General features: G+C 35.2%; 1 protein-coding gene across 1 annotated transcript in view; it reads right to left on the bottom strand.

The window, feature by feature from the left end:
* The window catches only part of LRPPRC (leucine rich pentatricopeptide repeat containing), a 108,328-nt gene that overhangs the window by 21,371 nt on the left and 61,370 nt on the right, over nucleotides 1-25,587 (bottom strand). Inside the window, exons 24-29 of the mRNA XM_082427656.1 lie at nucleotides 21,475-21,599; nucleotides 20,871-20,977; nucleotides 11,107-11,175; nucleotides 10,213-10,303; nucleotides 2,936-3,078; nucleotides 2,690-2,795 (exon numbers count right to left, since the gene is read on the bottom strand). Coding sequence (XP_082283782.1) covers nucleotides 2,690-2,795; nucleotides 2,936-3,078; nucleotides 10,213-10,303; nucleotides 11,107-11,175; nucleotides 20,871-20,977; nucleotides 21,475-21,599 — 641 coding nt within the window. The remainder of the gene's footprint in view (nucleotides 1-2,689; nucleotides 2,796-2,935; nucleotides 3,079-10,212; nucleotides 10,304-11,106; nucleotides 11,176-20,870; nucleotides 20,978-21,474; nucleotides 21,600-25,587) is intronic.

Genomic DNA, 25,587 nt, shown 5'->3' with positions numbered 1-25,587 from the left:
GCTACTTTAGAGGTTTCTAAACAAGCAGAAATTATGCTTGTGTTTACAAGTTAGGGGAGTTTGAATAAGCCCTTCAATTAAGCTGAAGTGACAATATCAAAAACTTAGTTAACTTTCAAGCTAAATTCAGAGAAAACAAGAGAAAAAGGTTATGATCTTAATATTTGTATATTAACTAAGAAAAGATAGAATCTATCATTCAGTACATAATGCATATATTTTCCTTTTAATAGAGCTTAGAAGTTATGATGTACTGCAATTATTGGCTACATCCCAACAAGCATATATAATAGTTCACTACTTGGCTGAATGAAAATACACAGTAAGTACAATCTGAATATTTAAGGTAACAAAATAATCTAGAAGAGCTTACTAGTGGTTTTCTAAAACTGTAGTCTTGAATTCAATTTTCAAAGTATTCATATTTTGCCAAGCATTCAATTCTGAGATATACACAAAAGTAACTCAAACCTCTGCAGAATTAACAGAATGAAACCAACTAGATAAGTGTAAATTGTATATTAAAACTAGAATAGGGGACTTCCCTGCTGGCACAGTGGTTAACAATCCGCCTGCCAATGCAGGGGAAACGGGTTCGAGCCCTGTTCCAGGAAGATCCCACATGCCACAGAGCAACTAAGCCTGTGCACCACAACTACTGAGCCTGAGCTCTAGAGCCCATGAGCCACAACTACTGAAGCCTGCGTGCCTAGAGCCCATGCTCTGCAACAAGAGAAGCCACTGCAATGAGAAGCCTGTGCACTGCAACAAAGTGTAGCCCCCGCTCGCCGCAAATAAAGCCAGCGCGCAGCAATGAAGACCCAACACAGCCATAAATAAATAAATAAATAAATTTATTTATTTAAAAAAATTTTTTTTAAAAACTAGAATGGGGTATAGCTTTACATTTATAATATACACTGCATTATATTTAGTTAGCTGGTTAAAATGTTTTTACTTAAATAAAAACAACAATTAAAAAAAGGCAATATATGGAGCTTTGGAATCTTTAAACAGGAAGTATACACTAACCTTACATTCATTTCAATCAAATCAAAATTCCATTAGAATATTTAAATAGTATTGATAATAATGAACTTTATATTTAGGTTTAAGAGATACATGGTGAAAGACTCAAGGATATATAGACTGAATATGCAACAAAGGAAAATGACTCAGAAAGAATAAAAAGTTACTCTGTAGTATTAAAGCATAAGAGCTTAGCTTAATTCCTCCTTCAGACACTTTATGTCAGTGTCACAAAATTTCTAGTTAAGGAATTAAAAGGTTCGGACTTCCCTGGTGGCGCAGTGGTTAAGAATCTGCCTGCCAATGCAAGGGACACGGGTTCGATCCCTGGTCCAGGAAGATCCCATGTGCCACGGAGCAACTAAGCCCGTGTGCCACAACTACTGAGCCTGCGCTCTAGAGCCAGCGAGCCACAACTACTGAGCCCACGTGCCACAACTACTGAAGCCCACACACCCAGAGCCCGTGCTCTGCAACAAGAGAAGCCACCGCAATGAGAAGCCCGCGCGCCGCAACGAAGAGTAGCCCCCGCTTGCCACAACTAGAGAAAAGCCAGTGCGCACCAGCAAAGACCCAACGCAGACAAAAATAAATAAATAAATAAAATTAAATTAAAAATACAATATTAAAAAAAAGAAATTAAAAGGTTCTATAAATTTCTAAATTGATGACTTTCTACTGAAGGGAGCTCAAAACTGTCAATACTAAAATGAAAAGAAAATCTGCTGCATAATGGTTAAATTATCATAAAGCATACTTGAAAATGTACACAAAAACTGGAGGAGTTAAAGGTAGCAGTAGCATTCTATGGAGAAAAATTAACAAAAATGAAGGAAACAAAAGTAATATATGTCTGGGAAGAGTACAACAAAGTCTAAATGAAAACATCTAGAATGTGATAGGCAAGCTTGTATCAGAGGGTTCAAGATGGTCAAAGAAATTTTGAAGTAGTCACAATAGAGGTAGGCATACCTTCAGGAACGTTTACCACTGAAGAAAGGGAAGAAACGCAAGAAACAGGGCTCATGTCCTGCCTTCAACCTCGAGATACTGCTTAACATACACTAGTGTGATGGTTAATGCCCTAATCATTTTTTGCTTTCATGTAAAAATATGCAACAATTACACTTGCCAAAAAATTAATGATAATGCTATTTTCAAAGTGTAATTTTTGAAAAAAATGCACGCCTATTTTAGTTTTTATTATGAAAAATTTCAAATGTACAGAAAAATATAAAGAATAGTATAATAATCCCCTCCATATACCCATCATCTACACCCAATAATTAACATTTTGCCAGATTTGTTTAACCATTTTCTTTATGGCTTAAGCACTTTAAAATAAATTACAGAAATCTTGATTTTTTTCCCCATTTCTCAAAACTTCATTACAGATCTCAAAATTTAAGGACATTTTCCTATAAATCATAATGCTGTTATCGTATCTAATAAAATGAGTGATTCCTTAATGACCCACTCACTATTCAGTTGATATTTAAATTTTCCCAATTGTCCCAAAATGTCTTTGTTAACTTAAAAAATGAAAGAAAATAATTAATACATACAATTTAAGTTCCATCTCTATCCGAGATCACTACTAATTTGTTGGGCTTAGATCCCATGTTGCTATCAGAAAGAAGACGCCAGTGTACACGTTTACCTTTGTCTCTCCTCCCGTGGCAGGCATTCAATAGCTCTTTCTGGAGACTAACTTCTACAGGTGAAGGTGATGAAGTCAGGGAATGTTTTTCATCCTCATACCACAACTTAAAAATAAAATTATTCAATTAAACAAAAAGTGGTAAACACAACAGTGACCTTTTCAGTGTAAAGCTGGGCTAATCTATAACCTAAAGCTATAGACAAACAACAAAATCTGTTATGCTTACAGTTAAAAACAAATTACCTCAGGTACATCAAATGGAACCTCTTGGTTACTGTTCCTAAGGATTTCCGCTAATAACCTTAATGTCTTCCCACGAGGAATAATATTTTCTTCTTGCATTTTATTCCAGACAGCATCAGCTCTTTGCCAGTCACCATTCACTTCTGTAAAAATAAGCAGAAATTAATGAACGTACTAAGTAGAATTCATGACAATATTTAGAACTATTTTTATTTGATGCTGAAGGAAGTATTCCAAACATTGCCTCCAGGGAAAGGACCAGGGTGATTGTGGACCAAAGGTAAGAAGACTTCTTTCTGTATACCTTTTTGTATCTTTTGAATTTTAAACCACAGAAATTACCTATTAAAAAACAACAGAAAAAAAAACCCCACACTTTATTAAGAACTTTGAAAATCATGTTGATACAAAGTTTACCTTTTTAAAGTAACTGAGCAATTGCCCACTGTTAAAATCAAAATCAGAAACAGGTAACAATTCAACTATGACCAGTAGACTTTGGAAAGACGATGGGATACACATATACAGTACAGTACACAGCTGAAGGTCTAAAATGATTGAAAGTGTGCAAATGTATGATTTTTGTCAAAACTGACAAATCAACAAACCTTTTTCCCTTAGTTAAGTAGGGAGAATTCTGTCTCTTCTGTCAACTTGAAGAATTTCTATGTCAGTGTGTAATAGATTTCTCATAATGCCCTCAGACTAAGTAAGATCACAGGAAGTTTATTGGAAAGGAATAGGCAGCTTCCTTCATAATGAAATATCTAGTTTCTTCTACGTGGTAACCTAGTCTTCACAAATAGCAAAGACTTAAGAATCAAGACTTTATTTTTAAACATTCTAACGGGTTTTGAAAAAAGAAAAGATCAAGCCATTTCTGCTTGTGAAAAACTAGAGCAAAATATGAAAAATGTCTTATGACACTAAATTCAATACACCTATTATGCACATAGAAGTATTGTTTTAAATGTGGCCTTTTAAAAAAAATTTGCTAATATGAATAAGGAATATCTTAATGGTGTATGGTCAGCTCCAGGAAGAGGGTGTGTTTCAGGACACAAATATTCCAGAAAACATGAGTAAATTTGTTTCTCAAAAATACCAAAATACTAAAACACATGGAATTTTCCTAGATTTCCCTCCCACCCTAAAACTGAAAAGCTAAGGTTTTTGATAACTGACTCCTGGATGTAAAAAACTCAAAGAACAAAAATGAAACACATTCACACTCCATCAGAAACCTGCAATAAAGAAAAAGATAACAAGTAGAGAATTTCCCAGAGGTCATACAAAGATTGCAGCCCAAACTTTCATAAGGAATATGCTGAAAGGTGGCCCAAACAGTGGAAATTAACCTAAAGTTCAGAGTGATATACATACTTTGACAATAAAAATCAGCCTAATATAAAACCCTTATTAAATTTACAATCAATTTTCAAAGCAAGACTCTCATAAGCTAATTACGCTTTTCCTTCATTAAAATGTTCTCATGTAATGTAAAATTCAAGAGTAATTTTTCAAGTATGTTAATGCATAAAACTTTATACATGAAGGTTATCAAATACACTTTAGTTTATTTGATTAAATAAATTAAAAACAAAAACCCAAGCCCCCAAATCTTTAATTCTGTAGAAGGGGAAAGGGGAACCACTTTCGTTCTGTGCCAAAGGGTACTATGGACTGTGGAGGACACAGGGAAGATTTCCAAGCGCTGGGAACAGCCCTGCTAAGGTATTTTTAAAGAGATTAATGTTTAAGCTAACATAACTATTTCAGACAGTGAAGAGGTGGATGAGGTACAACTCTGCCTTCAGACTGAAAGAACTCTGGGAAGATAATTCTTTTTAAAAAAGCACAAACTATATGGAAAGCTTCTACTTTGGGAGGACAAGACATAGCAGAGATGCACCTGTTCAAATGGACGAGCAGCTTGTAACAAGAAAATTTTTTCAAAATGCAGGTGAGAACTAGACAGTGCACACAGCATAGAACAACTGAGATATACACACTTTTTTTTTTTGGAAAAAAAAAAAATCTTGGAAATATACCTGGATCACAGAATACATAACAAAAATTTGAGGCAATCAAACTAGTCAGTGCCAAAATCTGCAGCCAAGCTCTCACGAAGGCACAGAGGGCCATGCCTTTCTTTCATAATATCCCTCTGGGGCTTAAAATTCCTTCAACCAAGACAACAATATACTTGTTATTTGAAGAATCAAACAGCCACAAACCTGGGCTGTGACCAGGGAATGGACACTCCCTCAATAATTCCATCACTCTCCTTGAACTCACCGTACCTTCTTTAAAGAACAAGAGCGCTGACTACTAAATGATTTGAGAACTCTTAAGCTATAAAACCAAAGATTTTTGACACTATAAGTGAATTTTACAGGAACAGACATAGTTATGGGGCTTCATTTATGGCTATCTGACCAGTGTGTAACAACAGTTGGCACTTCACACGGGGTTTCTATGGTATTTAAACTAAGAGATGAAGACTTCTAGAGATCAGGATTTTAATTATAAAGCTGATAAATTTTTACATATTACTGATAGGATGGGGCAATTTCTAAATTCCCCATGTGTCAATCACCTGATTATGGTCTCTAAATATCATTCCCCTCTAAAATAAGGACTCCAGGTTTGGGACAGGAATTATGTCACGTAAGCCTGGATGGTCTTGTTTGGCCTGAAAATAAGGACCTATCAAAGACTAATGGGGTTATGACCCAGCAATCCCACTACTGGGCATATACCCTGAGAAAACCGTAATTCAAAAATAGTCATGCACCACAATGTTCATTGCAGCACTATTTACAATAGCCAGGATATGGAAGCAACCTAAGTGTCCATTGACAGATAAATGGATAAAGAAGATGTGGCACATATATACAATGGAATATTATTCAGCCATAAAAAGAAACGAAATGGAGTTATTTGTAGAGAGGTGGATGGACCTAGAGTCGGTCATACAGAGTGAAGTAAGTCAGAAAGAGAAAAACAAATACTGTATGCTAACACATATATATGGAATCTAAAAAAAAAAAAAAAAAAAAAGGTTCTGAAGAACCTAGGGGCAGAACAGGAATAAAGACGCAGATGTAGAGAATGGACTTGAGGACACGGGGAGGGGGAGGGGGAAGGGTAAGCTGGGACGAAGTGAGAGAGTGGCACTGACATATATACACTACCAAATGTAAAATAGCTAGTGGGAAGCAGCCGCATAACACAGGGAGATCAGCTCTGTGCTTTGTGACCACCTAGAGGGGTGGGATAGGGAGGGTGGGAGGGAGATGCAAGAGGGAGGGGATATGGGGATATATGTATACATATAGCTGATTCACTTTGTTATACAGCTAACACAACAATGTAAAGCAATTATACTCCAATAAAGATGTCAAAAAAATTTTTTTCTTAAAAAAATGGTATTTCAGGAAAAAAAAAAAAAAACTAATGGGGTGTGTCAAATGACACAGGAGCTGATGCGACGGGGTTCCCAGTGGCCAAAGATGGGACAATTTGAGCACCCAAAAGAATAATGGCTGCAACAAACTGAAACACAAATATACAAAAAAAATTTTAAAAACTTATTAAAAAAATCTTTAATGATCAACTTAGGAGGTTCCAGGGACACCAGCACTTGAAATTGGTAATTAAAGGGAGAAAAAGCAGGGCTTCCCTGGTGGAGCAGTGGTTGAGAATCTGCCTGCCAATGCAGGTGACACGGGTTCGAGCCCTGGTCCAGGAAGATCCCACGTGCCGCCGAGCAACTAAGCCCATGCGCCACAACTGCTGAGCCTGCACTCTAGAGCCCGCGCACCTAGAGTCTGTGCTCCGCAACAAGAGGAGCCACTGCAATCAGAAGCCCACACACTGCAACGAAGAGTAGCCCCCGCTTGCCACAACTAGAGAAAAGCCCCCGTGCAGCAAAGACCCAACACAGCCGTAAATTAATTAATTAATTAATTAAAAGAAAAAAGAGGAGAAAAAGCAAGTATATAGCTTTTCCTGTGAATTTATTTAATAATAATTTTTAAAAAGCCACAGAACACAGAGCATGAAACATGCAGAGCATTAAACAATCAAAATAATAGGTGTATATGTAAAAAAATACATGGATAGAAATGTAGAGAGAATGAATTGGAAGGATGGACACTGACAAGTGAACTCTGAGGTGTGGACACACAATGACATTTCCAAAGTTTGCTCTGTACACTACTGTACTGCTTGAATCTTCAGTAATTTAGAATATATTCATGTTGTGTTTGTGTAATAATGGAGGGGGGGAAAAGACCACACAACGTAAAAAGAAATGTCAGTGGTCATAAGTACTTGAAGAAAATAGCACATAAATAACTTCTTAGGATAAATGCTCAGGTTTTAAATGTTGGGGTTTTAAAAATACATTCAAAGAATTTTTATTACAAAATTATGAATGTAAGGCAGCTTTAGTTTTGGCTAGAGTACTGTATGTATACAAAGAATAAACTGTCTTTACTTTGTATATGTAAAGAAACTGAAGTGTTTCAAATATAAGAAAATGCTAAGAAGGTGAAAATACTGTCATTTAGAAATAAAATATTCCTTATAGCATTGTCATTTAGAAATAATAGTACATATGCAGGTGAGGGAGTTGTTTCATTCATGTAATGTTTAGGAACTAATTTTACAAGACTATCACAATGAAAGGTCAAAATGTATTAGAAAGGACAGAAGTGAAGTTTGAATTATGGCAGATTCTTGTAACAGACCACCTATGAACATCATATTATATGGAGTAAGTAGAAAATGAAAGCACGTTTAGGTCAGCTAGTATTTAAAGGAATGAAAAGAGTTACATTTGCTATTCCTTAATCTAGATTATAGTCACATGGATGCTGCTGTCATAAACCACGGAGCAATGTATCTTTGTCTTGCGCAGGTTTCCGTAGTATGTTGTGATTCACAACAAAAAAAGTGTGTATACCTGTGTGAAAGGTACTGTTTTAAAATAAACAAGCAAAACTGCTCTTTAACAAATAAACCCAAATAATTAAATGAACTCCTTTCAAGGGTGAAAATTACATCACGAAAAAGAATGAGCTCATAAAAAATTCCAATAGATGAAACAAATTGTTTTCTCAGAAATCCACAATCTAAAACATGGATTTTTTTCACGTGCTACAGGGCCACATTTCATATGTCATTCCAAACTGTATGTTCCTTTTCAAATAAATTGAGTCCACAGTGCTTTATTTAACATATTTAAGTAGTGGTCCAAGTCAGAGGGCAAAACGGAGGGGGCCAGGTCGCAGGAGCAGAAACCTTGCTTTTTCTTCAGAAAGGGAAGGATCAGGGTTATCACAACCACATTATTGATTTATAGCAGTACAGAAGTTGGGACATAAACAAACTGGGTTAAAAAGTATACTTCCCTATAATGATTCCCCCAGCTTCCAGTTCCATGAGAGGCCACCCTCATGTTACCTCAGCCTCACAGGCTCCTCAGCTAAGGAGAGGAGAGCGCCTGCGACTACTGGCTCAAATACAGAGCTGGAAGTGGGGTGTCCATCAGAACAGATAGAGGGGATTAAAGAAAAGAAAAAGGGTAATAAACCTCAGAGTTTATTTATAAGAGTTCCTGCTTATCCCTAAAGGAAATTTTAAGATGAACTTCAAAGTTGTTTTTTCTTTTCTTTCTTTTTAAAAAAGCAACAGCAAAAGGTCATCTGCAGAGGAAAAAGAAGTCTGTAAGGCTGACTGCCTCTCATCCTTCCCTGGACTACAGCTGTACCTCATGCATCCTTACAGCTGTTCTTTCACCCCAAGGTACTGTCAGTGTTGGTTCGGGTCTAACTCTTCTGAAGAGCACTACCTTTCTATCTGCAGTGCCCACCTCAAAGGCTAGCACAGTAAGGGCTTCAGAGTATTTCTGAACGAAAGTTTATATAGTCTTCTTATGGGGATGATTTTAAAGACTGAGACTCATTTGGACATGTAAGTTTAGTACTTCTTTTTTAGTTTGCATAAAATTAGAATTTAAGCAAGAAACAGTTCTTCAAAAGTAAGAAAAAGCAGTGGAAGGAGGGAGAATCAGCACTCAAATACAGGTTATAATCCACTAATTAAGGACTAAATACCTAAAACCTAAGTTTTTAAATTCTATACATTCAACAACAACCTCAGCACTGTGTGCCAGAATCTGATCATATTCAAGCCAAAGTTTTAAGAATTACATTGTGGTATGTCAATGCAACCAATAAATGAAATGTAAATTTTACAGCAAGTCTTATTTTACATACACCATCAAGATGTAAGACAAAGCTTCCAATGATAATAAATACAAGTTCAAAAAGACAAATGAAATCACCTTATTCATTTCTATGTTTGGTGAAGGAAAACTTCCCAAGAGAAAAAGAGAAGAATAAATCTAGATCAAATATCTATGAAGAAAAGGAAAGAAGGAAAGGAAGGAAGAAAGGTCACTGACTATTCTAAGTGTTGTTCCTCTCTACCCAAATACCCTAAGAGACTGCACAGTTCTAGAGTACTGTTTGACAATAGAGATAAAAGGTTTCAGAAAAGTTCATCACTTTTAACCCTTAATATAAACACAAATTCAGCCTAGGGAAACAATTAAGGGTGTGAACAAAGATTAGATGCAAAGGTGACTAATGCAGTGTTATTTTATAATATGGAAAACTGAAATCTATTCACTTGTCTAGGAGTAGGAGACTGGTTGAGTAAATTCTAGTATATCTGTTCATTGTAGCCATTTGTAGGTGATAAAATGTAGAAAAACGTTTGTAATATAGAACTGAGTCAAAACTACATTATAATACAATCACATTTTAAAAAGTAATTGTTCAGCAATGAGTTTGTACATCAATATGCATTTTTCTGGAAAAAGATCTATATACATGAACATGTCAATGATTACTTATTTATAGAAGTGACTGATAAATCTACTAAAGAAATTAAATTAAAAGAAAAAAAAGAATAGTCTCTCCTCAAAAACTCCTATTAAATTCTGTGGCTCTGATGAAGATTTTTCTCACCTTCTCATTATTGCAGCAAGAATGTCAGAAATTATGAAGACTGTAGGGTGTCTAGTGATACAATATAACATTTTGTGATAAAATTCAATCTGGCCTCTACATGAGCCTCTGTTGAAGACTCCACATTTGACAACCCCTGGAGCTTCCTCATAGCCTGATATTCCTTTCTGGCCATTGCCTTCCATAGAATAAATGTCTCAAAATGAAAACATGAGGAATAGTCAGATTACTTACTGTATAGTTTTAACAGATTGTAGTATAGCTGGTCTCTATCACATTCAAATAGCTTCTGTGTCAGCTCCACTAATTTTTCTAGAGTTTCAACCTTAAAAATAAGATTAACAGATGGATCTAGATTGTGTAAAGGACATATTTTATAGTTGACAAATCACAGTTGAATAATCCTTCAAATTAACTTTACCCAAAGGGCAGATTAACTTCACTTCAAAAGTTAAAGGACTGAGTACAACATCGTGAATGTACTTAATGCCACTAAACTGTACACTTAAAAACAGTTAAAATGATAAACTTGATGTTATATGTATTTTATCATAATTTTTAAAAAATTTTAAGTTAAAGGGCTAAAGGACTCTTTGGAGTCAAGAACACATGAATAATTATCTAGTTGAGGGAACCTCCACAAAGGAGCATTCTGTAGAATTCAAAGATATTTACGGTGGAGAACTCAGTGAGTATATCTATATTTGTTAATAGGAATATTCCTCCACCCAAACTTTAAACTGCTCTTTCCCTGTGGCATTTTCTTGGCAGGATGTGAACAGATATCTGTGCTGGAGTAGAGGTAAAGTAGAAACTCCAGTGGGCTCCCATCAAGTGACTCCTCTGGTCACTAACGACTGAAGCAGATTTAAATTGCCAAAGAAACAACATTAGCCTGCTCAAACCAACAAGTAGAATGAAGCAAGCTAAAATGTTCAGAGCCCAAGTTAAAATTTTTAGGGATTCCACTGGACTTCAGAAACCAGAATTAAGCTATTGCTTATTTGGAAAACAACCAAGATAAGCAATGCTGCATCTCCTAAACTCCCCAAACGCTCACAGGACATGTAGGACACTTGCTTTCTACTCACAGTTTTAGGTGAGTGAGACCAGAAATTAAACACAAACCTGAGTACTTGCAATACATCTATCACAAAACCACTGAAGTCTTGTAGGCCGAGCTCTAATGCCTGGAGTCTGTAAAATAAAATAATCATACAGCACACAAGGTAAGGCTTTAACTAAACGTTAATCTTCCCTCAAAGACAAATAGTTCTCCTTCTAATGACCCTGCTTCCTCCCTGCCAAATGTGTATACTAAAAGAAACCTATAACTTAATCACACAGTTATCAAAGACCTTTAGGATTAAAACAACCTATACTTAACCAGGGTCTAGAAGATTCGGGTTATTTCAAAATGTTACTTTGTAGGTCAATTTTCATTCCATAAATCTTTAATCATTAAAAATGGCTAAGCTTTCTGTAGCTCAAAAAGAAACCTTGAAATGATGGACTAAATCAACTCCAAAATATGTCAAATTAAACACACACACACACTTCAGAGATCCCAATAGATTCAGGAAGCAAAAATTATTAATATGTTATGTAGACTTACTAACAATTGTCACAATGGCTTTTAAAGAAACATGCTTTGTAAAACTCAGTGATAAAAGTACTCTGATTACCACACATGCTTGCCTAGTATCTAAAACTAAACGTTTAAAGAGCTAAGTACTAAAAACAAGCTAAGTACTTAAAATTAGTTCATAGTCTTAGTTTATTTCAGTAATTGAGATGTGTGTTACAGCCTCAATTAGGAATTACTAAGGTTTAGTCAATAACTCTGGCTTCAAAACAATTACTTTACAATTTTGGATACTGAAATAAAAGGCAAACCACTTCACATATAATTCCAAGGATCTGTCACTCTACTTCCAGTATTTTCATCATCTGTAATAGGGCTTCCCTATTAAATACTACATTTCAATCCCAGCATTATGATAAGAAAACAACATACTCATTACCCTGGCTGCTCCAGTCCAGAGGACGTACGTTTACTGCTTTTTCCACTCAGTTTTGTGGATGACACCAGGCAACCCTCAAATCTGATCTCTTATTTATAAGTCCTCATTACTTTTTATTTCTTAAAAATAGTATTGTAGGGGTTTCCCTGGTGGCGCAGTGGTTAAGAATCCGCCTGCCAATGCAGGGGACACGGGTTCGAGCCCTGGTCCAGGAAGATCCCACGTGCCGCAGAGCAACTAAGGCCGTGCACCACAACTACTGAGGCTGCACTCTAGAGCCCGCAAGCCACAACTACTGAGCCCGCGTGCTGTAACTACTGAAGCCCACGCACCTAGCACACTTCTTGTGTGCTCCGCAAAACAAGAAGCCACCGCAATGAGAAGCCCGCGTGCCGCAATGAAGAGTAGCCCCCGCTCGCCGCAACTGGAGAAAGCTCGCGCACAGCAATGAAGACCCAATGCAGCCAAAAATAAATAAAATAAATAATTTTAAAAAAAATAGTATTGTACAATGTTAAATTAAAAACTGACACAAGAACTAACATCTCAGAGCTCTGGTAGAATGACAGAAAAATTGGTACAGAAGAAGTTGTATAAGTGTTCTCATTCTAACTGTGCAAGTACCCACATTTTCCGATACACGAAATAAATGTTGAATAAATTAACTGTTGATATATATTCTCAAACATCATTAATATTTACATTTGCACCCAACTTCTTCTCAGGGATTTTCTCACGTTATCTGTTTTGTTTCACATGCGTTACATTGAAAATGAAGTTAACATCAAATGTATACAAAAAGCCCTTGAAAAAATACTAGATAATCCTCTTTAGAACATGGCAAAATGCAAGAGCTACATTCACTTATAACTTTCAATATTATGGCTCATCCAAATGCCAGTGATCTGACTAGCACAACTTTTATGGCAAACTCTTCCTTTTTGTGGCTGATTAATCTGCCTGTCACTGGCAGGACAACTGACTTATATGGCAGATATTCCTATGCTTCATTTTGAAATTGAGAACTGTTTTCACAAATAAATCTCAATCATCAAAAGAACATCTAGGTCAGATTAACTAAATCTCCTAGGCTTCTGTAATAGTCTACATTTCTGGCTTATCTCTTAACATCTTATTGAATTTTAAACATTGCAAGTTTAAAGTAAAAATGAAAAATGTAATAAAATATGGAGAATAGAATTCTAATTGGGATGCTAAATATAACTTATCCAAAACCAGTTACTGCTTAATTAAAACAATGAACTCAACTCTTAATCTTTCCTGTTTTTGTTACATACAATCTATTTAATAGACAGTGAGGATAAAGTAATTACTGTAATTAAAAAAAAACAAAAAGGGACTTCCCTGATGGCGCAGTGGTTAAGAATCCGCCTGCCAATGCAGGGGACATGGGTTTGATGCCTGACCCGGGAAGATGCCACATGCCACGGAGCAACTAAGCCCATGCACCACAACTACTGAAACCCGTGTGCCCTAGAGCCCATGCGCCGCAACTCCTGAGCCCATGCGCCTAGAGCCGGTGCTCTGCAACAAGAGAAGCCACTGCAATGAGAAGCCTGCACACTGCAATGAAGAGTAGCCCCCACTAGCCACAGCTAGAGAAAGCCCGCACGCAGCAACGAAGACCCAATGCAGGCAAAAATAAAAACAAACAAACAAACAAAAAAACACCAAAACCAAAATACAGCATGTTTGTTTCCACCTGGGTTACTGTGCTTCAAAACACTCTTTGTGCAGTTCCAATTCAGTACTAGGTTCACTTATATAAGAAAAAAAGTAATCCAAAATAAAAAAATAATTTTCATTAATTTCATTATATTACTCTGATGTAAATTTGCTGTTATCATAATAGGCTTCGATGTATACTAGTGAAAATAGGTATCAAGTAATTATTACCTTTAAAGTGAAAACAGATGAAGATTCTTCTACTTCAAACTCTATCTCAAAGGTGATCATTTTAAATTTAACTAAAATAGTGATTTTTACCTGCTCTGAGTTTTCTTACCATTACTGCTAGAAATGGAAAATGGAAAACAAACAAGTACTCTGGCTTCATGTCCTTTAGCTGGAGTAGTCGGAGGAAAATCAAGTGCACGAGGTGGATGGGACAAACAAAAACAGCAACAACACAACTATTTATCCCGATAGCCAAGAGAGCAAGGAGAAAAAAACTGTTAAACCTTTCAATAATTGTCCTTTTCTGTAAAATCTCCAGAGACAGACTTAAGGACCATGGTCTAGTAAGGAGGAAAATATGTCTAAGCAAGTCAAACTAACAGTCTAACTATCATTAACTAAATATGATCCAGGTGTTACAGAAGATACTAAGTAAACTAACTCATGGGAGGCGGGTATGAATTTGCATGAGAACTGACATCTCTTGAAATTCGAGGGCTGGAGGGGGAAACTAGCTCCAAAATCCTTCTTTATATGTAAGATCCATTCAGGCTTATTAAGGAAGGCAAATTAGGATAAAACCCTGTATTTGATCTATTAAAGAACAAAGGGAAGAGGAACAAAGGTTGGGAGATCGCTGTAATCCAAACTTTTGGTCCTAAAGGCAAAGTCATAAAAAGAAGGGTTTTGCCCCCTGAGAAGACAGCAAATTTACTCTGGCTGAAGTGTGATGGAAGGGTAATAGCAGATAAGACGAGAGGGAAAAGTCAAGAAAGAGTAAGTTTGGAGAAACAATAAGTTGTTTTGGTGGTTCAGATATTAAGGGTCGAGAGATCATGGAGGTTGTATTGAAATACATAAATATATCAAATAAACACGTCCTACACCTTAAACTTATGAAATGTTATATTGTATCTCAATCTTTAAAAAACAGAGATCATGGAGGTAGAAATGGTGTAAGGGAACCAACAGAAAATGTGAAATCAGGATGTGATTTCAAATTCCATGACTACTACTAACTAACTAAGCTCCACACTCGCACCCTGAACTGAAGTTTCATTGCCCTAATTACTTCTCAGAGTTGTTACATGAAGCTCACATGAAGATGTACATGAAAATCATTTGAGAAGTATAAAAATGTTACGAATATTTGTTATACTGCTTAACTTGTAATCTAGGCTTGAACCTCAAGAGATGAGGTTAGAAAAAGAAATGCTAAATAAGTTTAAAGCAGACTCTTACTCATCTTTGTGTTTGTATCCTGAGAACTTAGTGCCTGGCACATGGCAGGCAATCAGTAAGTGATTACTGAACTGCTCAAAGGGTTAAGAATAAAATTAAATAATATAATTCTTTATAGAAACCTTTAATATGGTTATTTAACATTTCATGTCATTATTTAACTTTTTGTACTTGTTTTTATCATCTCTCCCTGGACTTAATCTCCAGTCTTAATACACAAAATGAATGATCTAAACTGTTAATTTATTTAAATGACCTGCAACACTTCTTTCCTGGGAGGTGAATGAAGTACCTTAGAAGACACTTGGCTGAAAGAATGAAGTCATTTTTTTAAAAAAACAAAGAAATACAACCCTATTTTATCATAATTTCTAGCAAAAGAGCATGGAACTAGAATTCAGGAGGCCTGGGTTTTAGTCCAAATCTTTGCTACTATGAACCATAAAAGAGGTACCATCTATAAAAACGTAACAAAATTTCTCAGGCCTTTGCAGAGACAGTGCCCTCTAAGTGAAATGCTTTTGCTCCCACTCTTTATGTGGCTGGCTCCCAGTTCATCCTTTAGTTCTTATCCCAAACATCACTTCCTCAGAAAGATCTAGTCTGAAACAGATGCTTTCTACAGCACTTTCTGTTACAGCAATTATTGCATTTTATGGATTCATCTTTTTAAGGTCTGTCTTTAGAACAAGACTGTAAGATGTGAGCCATAATTATTTATTGAAGGGCGGGAGGGAGGGAGGGAATGAGGGGAAATTGGTCAAACTGGGAAGCCACTCAAATATTATCAACCACCTTAGTTAAAGGACTTCATCCACGAAGTTTTAGGTGATGAAATCTGCCAATGCCAACTTATAAGGGTTCATGATGGGAGACGCTGTATCAGATCTAAGTTAGAGCTTAGTTTATCTCAAGTCAGAGCTTAGATGATCTTATGCCTCTGTTAATTCACCATACCTTCTGCTAATTAAGGTCACTATCCTTCAATTATTAGATATCATTTAGAGATGACTAAGTAAAGTATCTTAAAAATATCTACAACCACAATCCTAATTCAGATCCTATTAATCTCACTGTCCCAAACCCCCTTTCATCTATCACACATTCTTCTGCTAATATAAATTTCTTTCTAACACTGCTGAGAGTTCACTGTATTCTGCATCAACTCAAGCCTGCGTATTCTGATATTGAAGCGTCTCTGGGAACAATCTACCCTTACAAACAAAATACTTCCCATAAATCCTATACCCCAGGATGAAAGAACTATTTAGGAAATCAGAAAGAAATAAAACTGTCTTTGTTTGCAGATGACAAGATATTATATGCAGAAAATCCTAAAGACTCCACCAAAAAACTATAGAACTAATCAACGGATTCAGTAAAGTTGCAGGACACAAAATCAACATACAGAAATCAATTTCATTTCTATTCACTAACAACAAAATATCTGAAAAAAATAAAACAATACCATTCACAAGATTATCAAAATGATTTTTAAAAAAACCTAGGAATAAATTTAACCAAGGTTGTGAAAGATCTGTACACTGAAAACTATAAGACTTTGATGAAAGAAATTGAAGACATAAATAAAAAGATATCCCATGTTCATGGATCAGAAGAATTAAAATTGTTAAAATGTCTATACTATCCAAAGCTATCTATAGAGTCAATGAAATCCCTATCAAAATTCTGAATGGCATTTTTCACAGAAATAGAAAAAACAATCCTAAAATTTGTATGGAACCACAAAAGATCACAAATAGCCAAAGCAGCCCTGAAAAAGAACAAAGCTGGAGGCATCACACTTCCTAAAACTATACTACAAAGCTATAGTAATCAAACAGAACAGTACTGGCATAAAAACAGAAGCAAAGACCAATGGAACAGAATCGAGACCAGAAATAAACCTTCACATGTACAGTCAACTAATATTTGACAAGGGAGCCAAGAATACTCAACAGGAAAAGGATAGTCTCTTTAATAAATGGTATTGGGAAAACTAGATAATCACATGCAGTAGAATAAAATTAAACCCCTATCTTTTACCACTTACAAAAATTAACTTGCAATGGATTAAAGACTTTAACATAAAGCCTGAAATCATAAAACTCCTAGAACAAAACACAAGGAAAAAGCTCCCTGATACTGGTCTTGGCAACAATTTTTTGGATAAGACACAAAAGCGTAAGTGAAAAAAGCAAAAATAAATAAGTGGGACTACATCAAACTATAAAGCTTCTGTACAGCAAAAGAAACAATCAACAAAATTAAAAGGCAACCTATGAAATGGGAGAAAATATTTGCAAGTCATACACACACACACACACACACACACACACACACACACACACACTATTCAGCCATGAGAAAGAAAGAAATTCTGCCATTTGCAACAATGAAGATGGACCATGAAAGCATTATGCTAAGGAAAATAAGTCAGACAGAGACATGAAAGACTGTATGATATCCCTTACATGTGAAATCTAAAAAAGCTGAACTCCTAAAAACAGTGCATAGAATGGTGGTTGCCAGGGTCTTGGGGTGGGGAGAAATGGGGAGATGTTGGTCAAAGGGTACAAACTTCCAGTTCTAAGATGAACAGGTACTGGGGATCTAACGTACAACATGGCAATTATACTTAACAATACAGCGTGCACGTACACACACACACACACACACACACACACACTCATATACCTGAAAGATGCTAAGAGTAGATCTTAAATGTTCTCACCACAAAAAAGAAATGGTAATTACATGAGGTAATGGAGGTGTTAACTAACACTACAGTGGTAATCATTTTGCAATATATAAGCACATCAAACCAACAGGTTGTACACCTTAAACTTACACAATGTTAAATGTCACTTGTATCTCAATGAAGCTGGAGAAAAAAAGGAACTACTTAGAGACTTCCCTTTTCTACTTCTTTGTTCTACCTCTAATACCTTTAATACATGCCCAACCCTATCAAACTCCCAAATGTGAACAGTACTTACCACATCCATCAAGCCACACCCTAAACCCCATTTTCTCAATAAAGTCTTACCTAATTTCCTACACTGGGAATAACTTTCTCTCTTGAACTCTCAGAACTATTTGTATTTTTCTTACAGCAGTCAAAACTTCTCAGTCTTATATAGACATTATCTTCATGTATTAATCTCACATTAACTCCTTGAGGGTGGATATAAGTCTTATTTACTTTTCTCTCTTTCTTTGTAGACAATAACACTCTTTCTGAGTATATATACAATAAGAATACATATGCTCATTACTGAAAACTCAGAAAATACAGAAAAGTATATAGCAAAATACCAGCTATACTTCCACCCTCCTGCAATAATCCATGGGTAGAAATGAAATATAACTATGTTAAAACGTATTATACATATATATATATGTACACCAACTCATTTTAAAAACACAGGTTGTATTATACACTGAATCTTGCCTCTTTCTTCATTTAATGAGACCATTTTTATGACTTGGTTTATCTTATCTCCCACAGTGTTTCGAATACAAAGAAGCTTTATTGTATATTTTGCTTTGGAAATTCAACCCTAGTGAATCTACCCATTGATAAGACACTACTGCATTTTGGGGAATAATAAAAATGTTGCTCAGTATTTATAATATTCTTTCATATGGTTATATAGTCCTAGTTTATTAATTTTCATTACTTTTAATATTTCCAATAATCCTTAGAAAACCACAAGTGAGAACTCCAGGTCTTGAATTTTAATAGTCAAAAAATCAAGTTCCCACTTTAATTCAACTCCAACTAACCATTAAAAAAAACAAAAAAAAACCTAAAAACGTGCTTCAGTATATTTCCATATATTGCACACCTTGCTGTCCTACCCTAGGGTATTGCAGAGGGATTCTGTAAAGCTATTCTTTATCCTTTAAGCAATTCTGTACACATTCACTATAAAAACTGTGTCATCAGTAGACAGCCATTCCTAAATGATTACACTCAATGATGTTGTACACTGGCAAAGCTTTAAAGTAATTAAGATGCAGCCTCCTCTCGCCTATTCACGTGACAAACATGCACCTTATGCTAAGCATCATATTGTGAATTATGTGGGATGAAGAAAACACAATCTCTACCTTTAAGGGGCAAAGAGAATTAATAATATTGATTACTACCATAATCCAGGAAACATGCAAGCTGCTTTACATACATTATGTGATTGAATCTTAAAGAAAGATACTATATTCCCTTTTAGAGATGAGGAAGCTTAGAAAGGTTTAGTAACTTATTCACTATCACACTAGCAAGTAGATGACAAAAGGAGAACCCATTCTTATGCCTTTTGCGCTTCCTATTATGTCTTGCTTATTACACAAAGAGAGGCACGTGATTTCCTGCTGCAGAACCTCTAATCACTATTATCTGAATACCTGAGCTTTATTTCTGCTCTGATCAGTGCCTTACTAATACTGATAACATGCATACAGAGTACAGAACTCAACAGGCAGACAGCTTCCCTCATTTTCAGATACATACACTGTGCACTTTCGATGAGAGAATTTATAACATTTTCTAGAAAATACAAATGAACTACTTGAGCTACAGAAGCACCTGTCCAAGACAGCATGCTCCACACTTCCCTCCGACAGGAGGACAGATTGAGTTAAAGACAGACAGAAAGATAAGAAAGTTCTGAATTAATTTCACAGTCCTCCTTTTTCATACTAGACTTTTCTCTTCTTTGAAAAATGTCAAGAGAAACTAATAATTTTCTGGGATGTGTGCCTGTATTTTCAAATCCATTATAAGCAGTCATCAACATAAAAACAAGGAGGCCAAACGCCACCTTTATGTCTCATCCACCATGGGCACTTCTGGGAAAAGACATGGAGTAACAGTAAAGTATATCTGAGAGAAAAATGATTACTGATGTATTTACAAGTTTATTTTACTCACATTAAAAGTAATATTTCTTAAGGCAATGGGTCCATCTTCTCTGAAATGATTTTTTTTTTAGGAGATACAGAATTGTTTAGTAGTGAAATTAATCACAATTTGGACAGACTTTATAGTTGCCCTTTGACTTATCAATTTCAGTAAGCAAAATTTCAATCAAGCCTAGAGAAAATATACTAATCAATTTCAGTAAGCAAAATTTCAATCAAGCCTAGAGAAAATATACTAATCCTAAATAGCCCAGGTTTGTCACCTACCATTTCCCGTAAGCTGCTTACCATAGTGAAAAAAAAGAAGAAGAAATTTTAAATTAAATGCCAAACACTTGCAGACAGCACTTGTTTGGCTGATTAACTTATAGACAAGCATTACAAATAAATCTGAGCATGGTCTGCAGCAAATTAAATTCCACTGCTTTTAAGAACAAAGAATTCCTTGGCAAAGAGGATTAGCAACTTTACACCCAGGAATGCCAGTTTAATTTAATTGTTCCACAATCCAAGATTTAATATGCAAATATCATTTTGATATATAACAGTGAATTTAACAAAGTGAAGAAACAAATTCAATATACAACCAGGCTGCCTCTTCTGAACTGTAATTATATACAATAAAGAAGCTGGCCGAGTCTCCCCCTCTCACCCCACATTATTGGGACTGAATTATATTAACATGAATCAGAACATGTGTAATTAAAGGTTAAAATTTTTAAACATATTCTAATTAAGAGTCTAAATAGCTGTACAATTAGAATACTGTAGTTAAAATCATACCTCAATGATCTTCTTGGCCTCTTTGTAATTTCCTGTTTGTAGGAAGGCAAAGAAGAGATCATACAGCATAGTCATTTCACCTTGTTCTTGGCTCACAAAGTCCATTGCTAGAGAGGAAAGAAGGAAATATATTAGAAGACAAAATATAGACTAACACTGTATCACTTGAAGAGTTCTGAACAAATACAAGAAAACTTTAAAACAAATATTTAGAATAACTTAAAGGTTATAGCTTAATCAACCAATTTTCTGTCACATTCCTTATCTAACAGCATACATTTATGACATAAAGTACCTGTGACTAGCTTCAAAGAGAACTGGTGAGGATAAGGTTGAAAATCTCACAAAGGCGGATCATCAAGAAGCGGAGCAAAAAATAACAGAGGGGTGACTTTTCAAAATGAACAGTTACTAAAATCAAGTACATTTATAATGTTAAAAATCTACATGATATTTTTCTTTTCAACTCAGAAATGTAACAAAGTTTCTCTGGATGTGCTTGCCTTCCTGTTAAATTTTCTCTTCACAGCAACACATTAAGATTAAATAAGCAAGAGGGGAAAAAAGAAAACTAACAACACTAACGTATTAGAAGGTGACTAACCTTTCTGAATTAGATCAGTCTCGCCTTTCTCTATCAGTTTACATAGGACATCATGAATCCTTGGTAGTATCTTATACTTTTCATAGCAGTCAATCATGACTTCAAGAGCAGTAGGTAAGTCATCCCTTGGAAACATCAAAATATTAATAATGAATAAAATATATCTAATTAATTTGAGAGCTATACAATGACCAGTCAAAAGGTACACAAGCGAGTTTTATTTAAGGTAGAATACCACGAAGCCAAATTGGAAAAAAAAAAAAATACAAGAAACAATTCTTATATAAAAATCAATGTTCAGAGTACAGACATCATAAGTGGTCCCGTTTTCCCTGCTTCATCTTTTATTATTTCGCTTGCTAAATGGCACTTTTTAAAAAGTCCAAAAGATGAAGGCATTCTCTAAGATTATATATAAATTGCTATAAGAATGCATTAGTCTAAAAACAAGGACTACTGTCAAATATTTTTTCCAACCACTTTGTGTTTATGGTCCTCAATAATTCCAGATTTGGGAAACTTTATTAAATGTCCATCAACAGTCATCAAGAACTTTTCAAGCACTTTCACCTCTCTCATCATATGTTTCATACTGCTGCCTCTCCAGATAAGGAGGAAGTAACTTTTTTTTTTTTTAATTTACTTTTGGCTGCGTTGGGTCTTTGTCGCTGCGCGTGGGCTTTCTCTAGTTGTGGTGAGCAGGGGCTACTCTTCGTTGCAGTGCGTGGGCTTCTCATTGTGGTGGCTCCTCTTGTTGCGGAGCATGGGCTCTAGGCACTCGGGCTTCAGTAGTTGTGGCGCACGGGCTTAGCTGCTCCGCGGCATGTGGGACGTTCCCGGACCAGGGCTCAAACCCGTGTCCCCTACATTAGCAGGCAGATTCCTAACCACTGCGCCACAAGGAAGTCCCAGGAAGAAGTAACTTCAGGATTCATACATACAGAAACTTACTGTGGCTAAACCTAGGATATTCTTAGGGTTGGTGAATTCTAGAACTCTTTAGAAGTTTTTCATTAGAGCGTAAGCTTTTAAAAATTATTTCCAATTATAAAATCAAAGCTTCTCTTACGTGGTTAATTAATTAAAATAAAAAGATATTTTCATTAAGTCAGTTTATTAAATAAGTGTGGAAACACATTCTGTGGGTCCTCAAAACCTACTGTTTCCCTTGGAAAATGACAGTATGAGAAATTATTAAGACCTTGAAAAAGCTGTAGAGATTATGTGATTCAATTCTACTTGCCACCTTCCTTTATTTTTAAATAGATGAGGAAATTAAGGCATCTAGAGATTGACTGATTAGCCTAAGGCCACCAGGTAAACAGAGAAAGGCACCGTCTTCAGGTCCCTGGACTCCCCCCTTTGAGTACATCTAATTATATATTATGCTCTATTAAAAGCAATGTTGTTTGTTTAACCTAATAAGGTGGTGTAATATGGAATAAGAAATTAAAGATTTTTGAAAAAAAAGTATGAAATGTATTAAAAAAAGAAGCATGGTTAGAGACATGGACCAAAGTACAAGTAGTGACAACGGTGACAATCTTTGTGGAGAAAACACATTTCTCTCACATGTGCAACAGTTTTCAAAAGGAAGAAAGCCTTTTAAAATTTTCCACTGAAGCCCTAACATTTTGGTTCATTATACAAATGTTATGTTGCCCTAGATTGAATTACTATTTTATCTAGATTAAGATTTTAAACTGTACTAAAAAGTAAAATACCATGAAGAAGCATTAATTTTACTACAATAATACTGACACAGTGAAAATGAGCCTATCCTGATGGAACTCTACCTTATCCCCTTACTAAGCCCTGTTTACAGTGCATCTTCCGGCACCCCACAGAGTCATTTGAATTTTTGTCATTTGGGGTGAAGACTAAATTACAGGTTAATTTCAAAACTGCAAGTAGATGTTGCAGGCTAGATTACTGTCATACAAGAGAAATGCTACAGTAGCTACCACATATGATATAAAGCTTTATATAATCAGTATTTTCCCTTGCTTCAGATACAAGTTCAGTTATTACCTTTTTACAATTCCATTTAATGGAAAACTACCAAAATATTTTAAGAGAAAAACTAACACATACTGATTTTTAAAAAGCAGTATAATTTGCTTTTTCAGATCAATTCCCAAACTAGGATAATACTGTCTCAATTGTATTTTCCCTACATTAGGTCAAAGCTATCAATAAATGAATGAATAATTGTTCTGTCAATCAAATAGACATGTTAATAGTCTTCGGTCTCCAAATATATGCTTCTGAAGATTATACATGCTCAGAACAACAACAGAAAAGTATAGCAAAATGGAAATAATTCATATATATTTGTTAGTAATTTTAAGTAACAATGTCACTGACCCCAGGTTGCCAACAAAATGAATTAGAAATCTATAGTGAAACATTTCGTACAAAGCGTGCTTACTGATGATAGAAATGAACTAAGGTCTAGTCGTTTCTTTTCAGTCCTTATTATCTACATTCTGACTTGTGTTTGGTTGGATCACGTCACTTTAAAAAGAGATAAAAATGTCCACTCCTCATATGATTTGATGTCATCATTAATCTTTCCTATTAAAGCTTGAAAAGTTTGGGTGAGGGAAATGAAAAATATGAGAAAGTATATAAAATTCACATTGCTGTGAAAATAGTTGTATACTCATAGGACTTTTGAATTTCAATCCCAATTGATAAGTACTACATGAAGCTTGGCTACAGCAGTGTGACACATTTCTAGAAGTGGTGATGAAAGAAGATTATCACAACAGTTGAACTCAAGGACCTTTGGGTTCCCTCCCAGTTCTAATACTCTAACGTGAAGTTCTATGAACTTGAGCTTGTTAGGTTCATCATCTCAAATGTTTCACACCAGCAGAAAAAATCATCACATGAAAATACCACTTTTATTAGGCAGGATGAAATCAGTAAGTGCAGTAAAATATCAAATGGCAAAAGGTGGAAACTGCCTTATACCCAAAATGTGGGGGAAGACTTTATCAATCAGTGTAATTCTAGTTTCTGTGACCTAAAATGATTCTGTGATTTCCTTTGTACACCTTAAAACACTAGAACTGATTTAAAACTCTACTCTAAAATAACAATAATCCTTTGAAGAAATTTTGTTGAAAATATTAATTCTGGATTCAAAACTTACTCCATGCTTATTTCAGTATACACACATAATTCCTAAAGCTTTATATACAAACGGGTCACAAATTTTTAAAAGTCCAATCCTGATAAAAATTTAGCCACTGCTTTCACAAACCTCAAATAATACTAAGTGAAAATCAACTCTATAACATACTATTATCTCTACGAAAAATCCACTGTGATATTTTCAACGACTAGACACCCCCCCAAAGTATTTCAATGATATACATAAAGTGATTTTCATCAATAAAACTATATATGCTAATAAAAAGTAATCAATCATTTAAAAATATTTTTGATTGATGCAAATTAACTCAACATAGCCTTTATCAAAATTCTGGGAGCCTATGAAATAAAAACAGAACAGTGGAAAGGAAGATTCCATAATTCTAAATTTTAAGAACACACATATATATAATAGACTGAGTCCAATAAGAACATGGCAATTCTGATGTTACCTCTTGTGTTAGTCCTTATTATGAAATGAAAGTATGCTTTATGTCACTGACAGAAAAACAAACCCTGGACATAACATTTATATGAGGCTGATAATAAAAATATCTACTTAAAGGTACCAGAAAACAAAGTCCTCCTAACTCAAATTCCTTTATAAATAACTGTAAAAATCACAAATGTGTTTCATACAATCTTGAACAAGAACAACCAGTGACAGCTATCTACCTATTGGTAGCTTTAAACTTAGTCTCCTTACCTATAGTAAATAACTTCCAATTTAATCAAAATTTTAAATGACAAATATTAATTTTTAAATTGGAATAAAGTGTTTCAACATTACGCATAAAGTGTTAGTGAAGTGGTGATTTACCTAAAGAGCTTACTGACTGAAAAGCTCTCAAAATCTGAAATCACTGGAGAAAAGAGGGGCTTTAGGGAAGAAAAAAGTTCAAAACAAGGGAGGGGGAAACAAAAAACACCTTAACACTCGAAAAACTGACT

This window comes from Balaenoptera physalus (assembly GCF_965194825.1).
Source record: "Balaenoptera physalus genome assembly, chromosome: 15".
Lineage (NCBI taxonomy): Eukaryota > Metazoa > Chordata > Mammalia > Artiodactyla > Balaenopteridae > Balaenoptera > Balaenoptera physalus.
The sequence above is the reverse complement of the archived record's forward strand: the minus strand, read 5'-3'. Positions and strand labels throughout refer to the sequence as shown.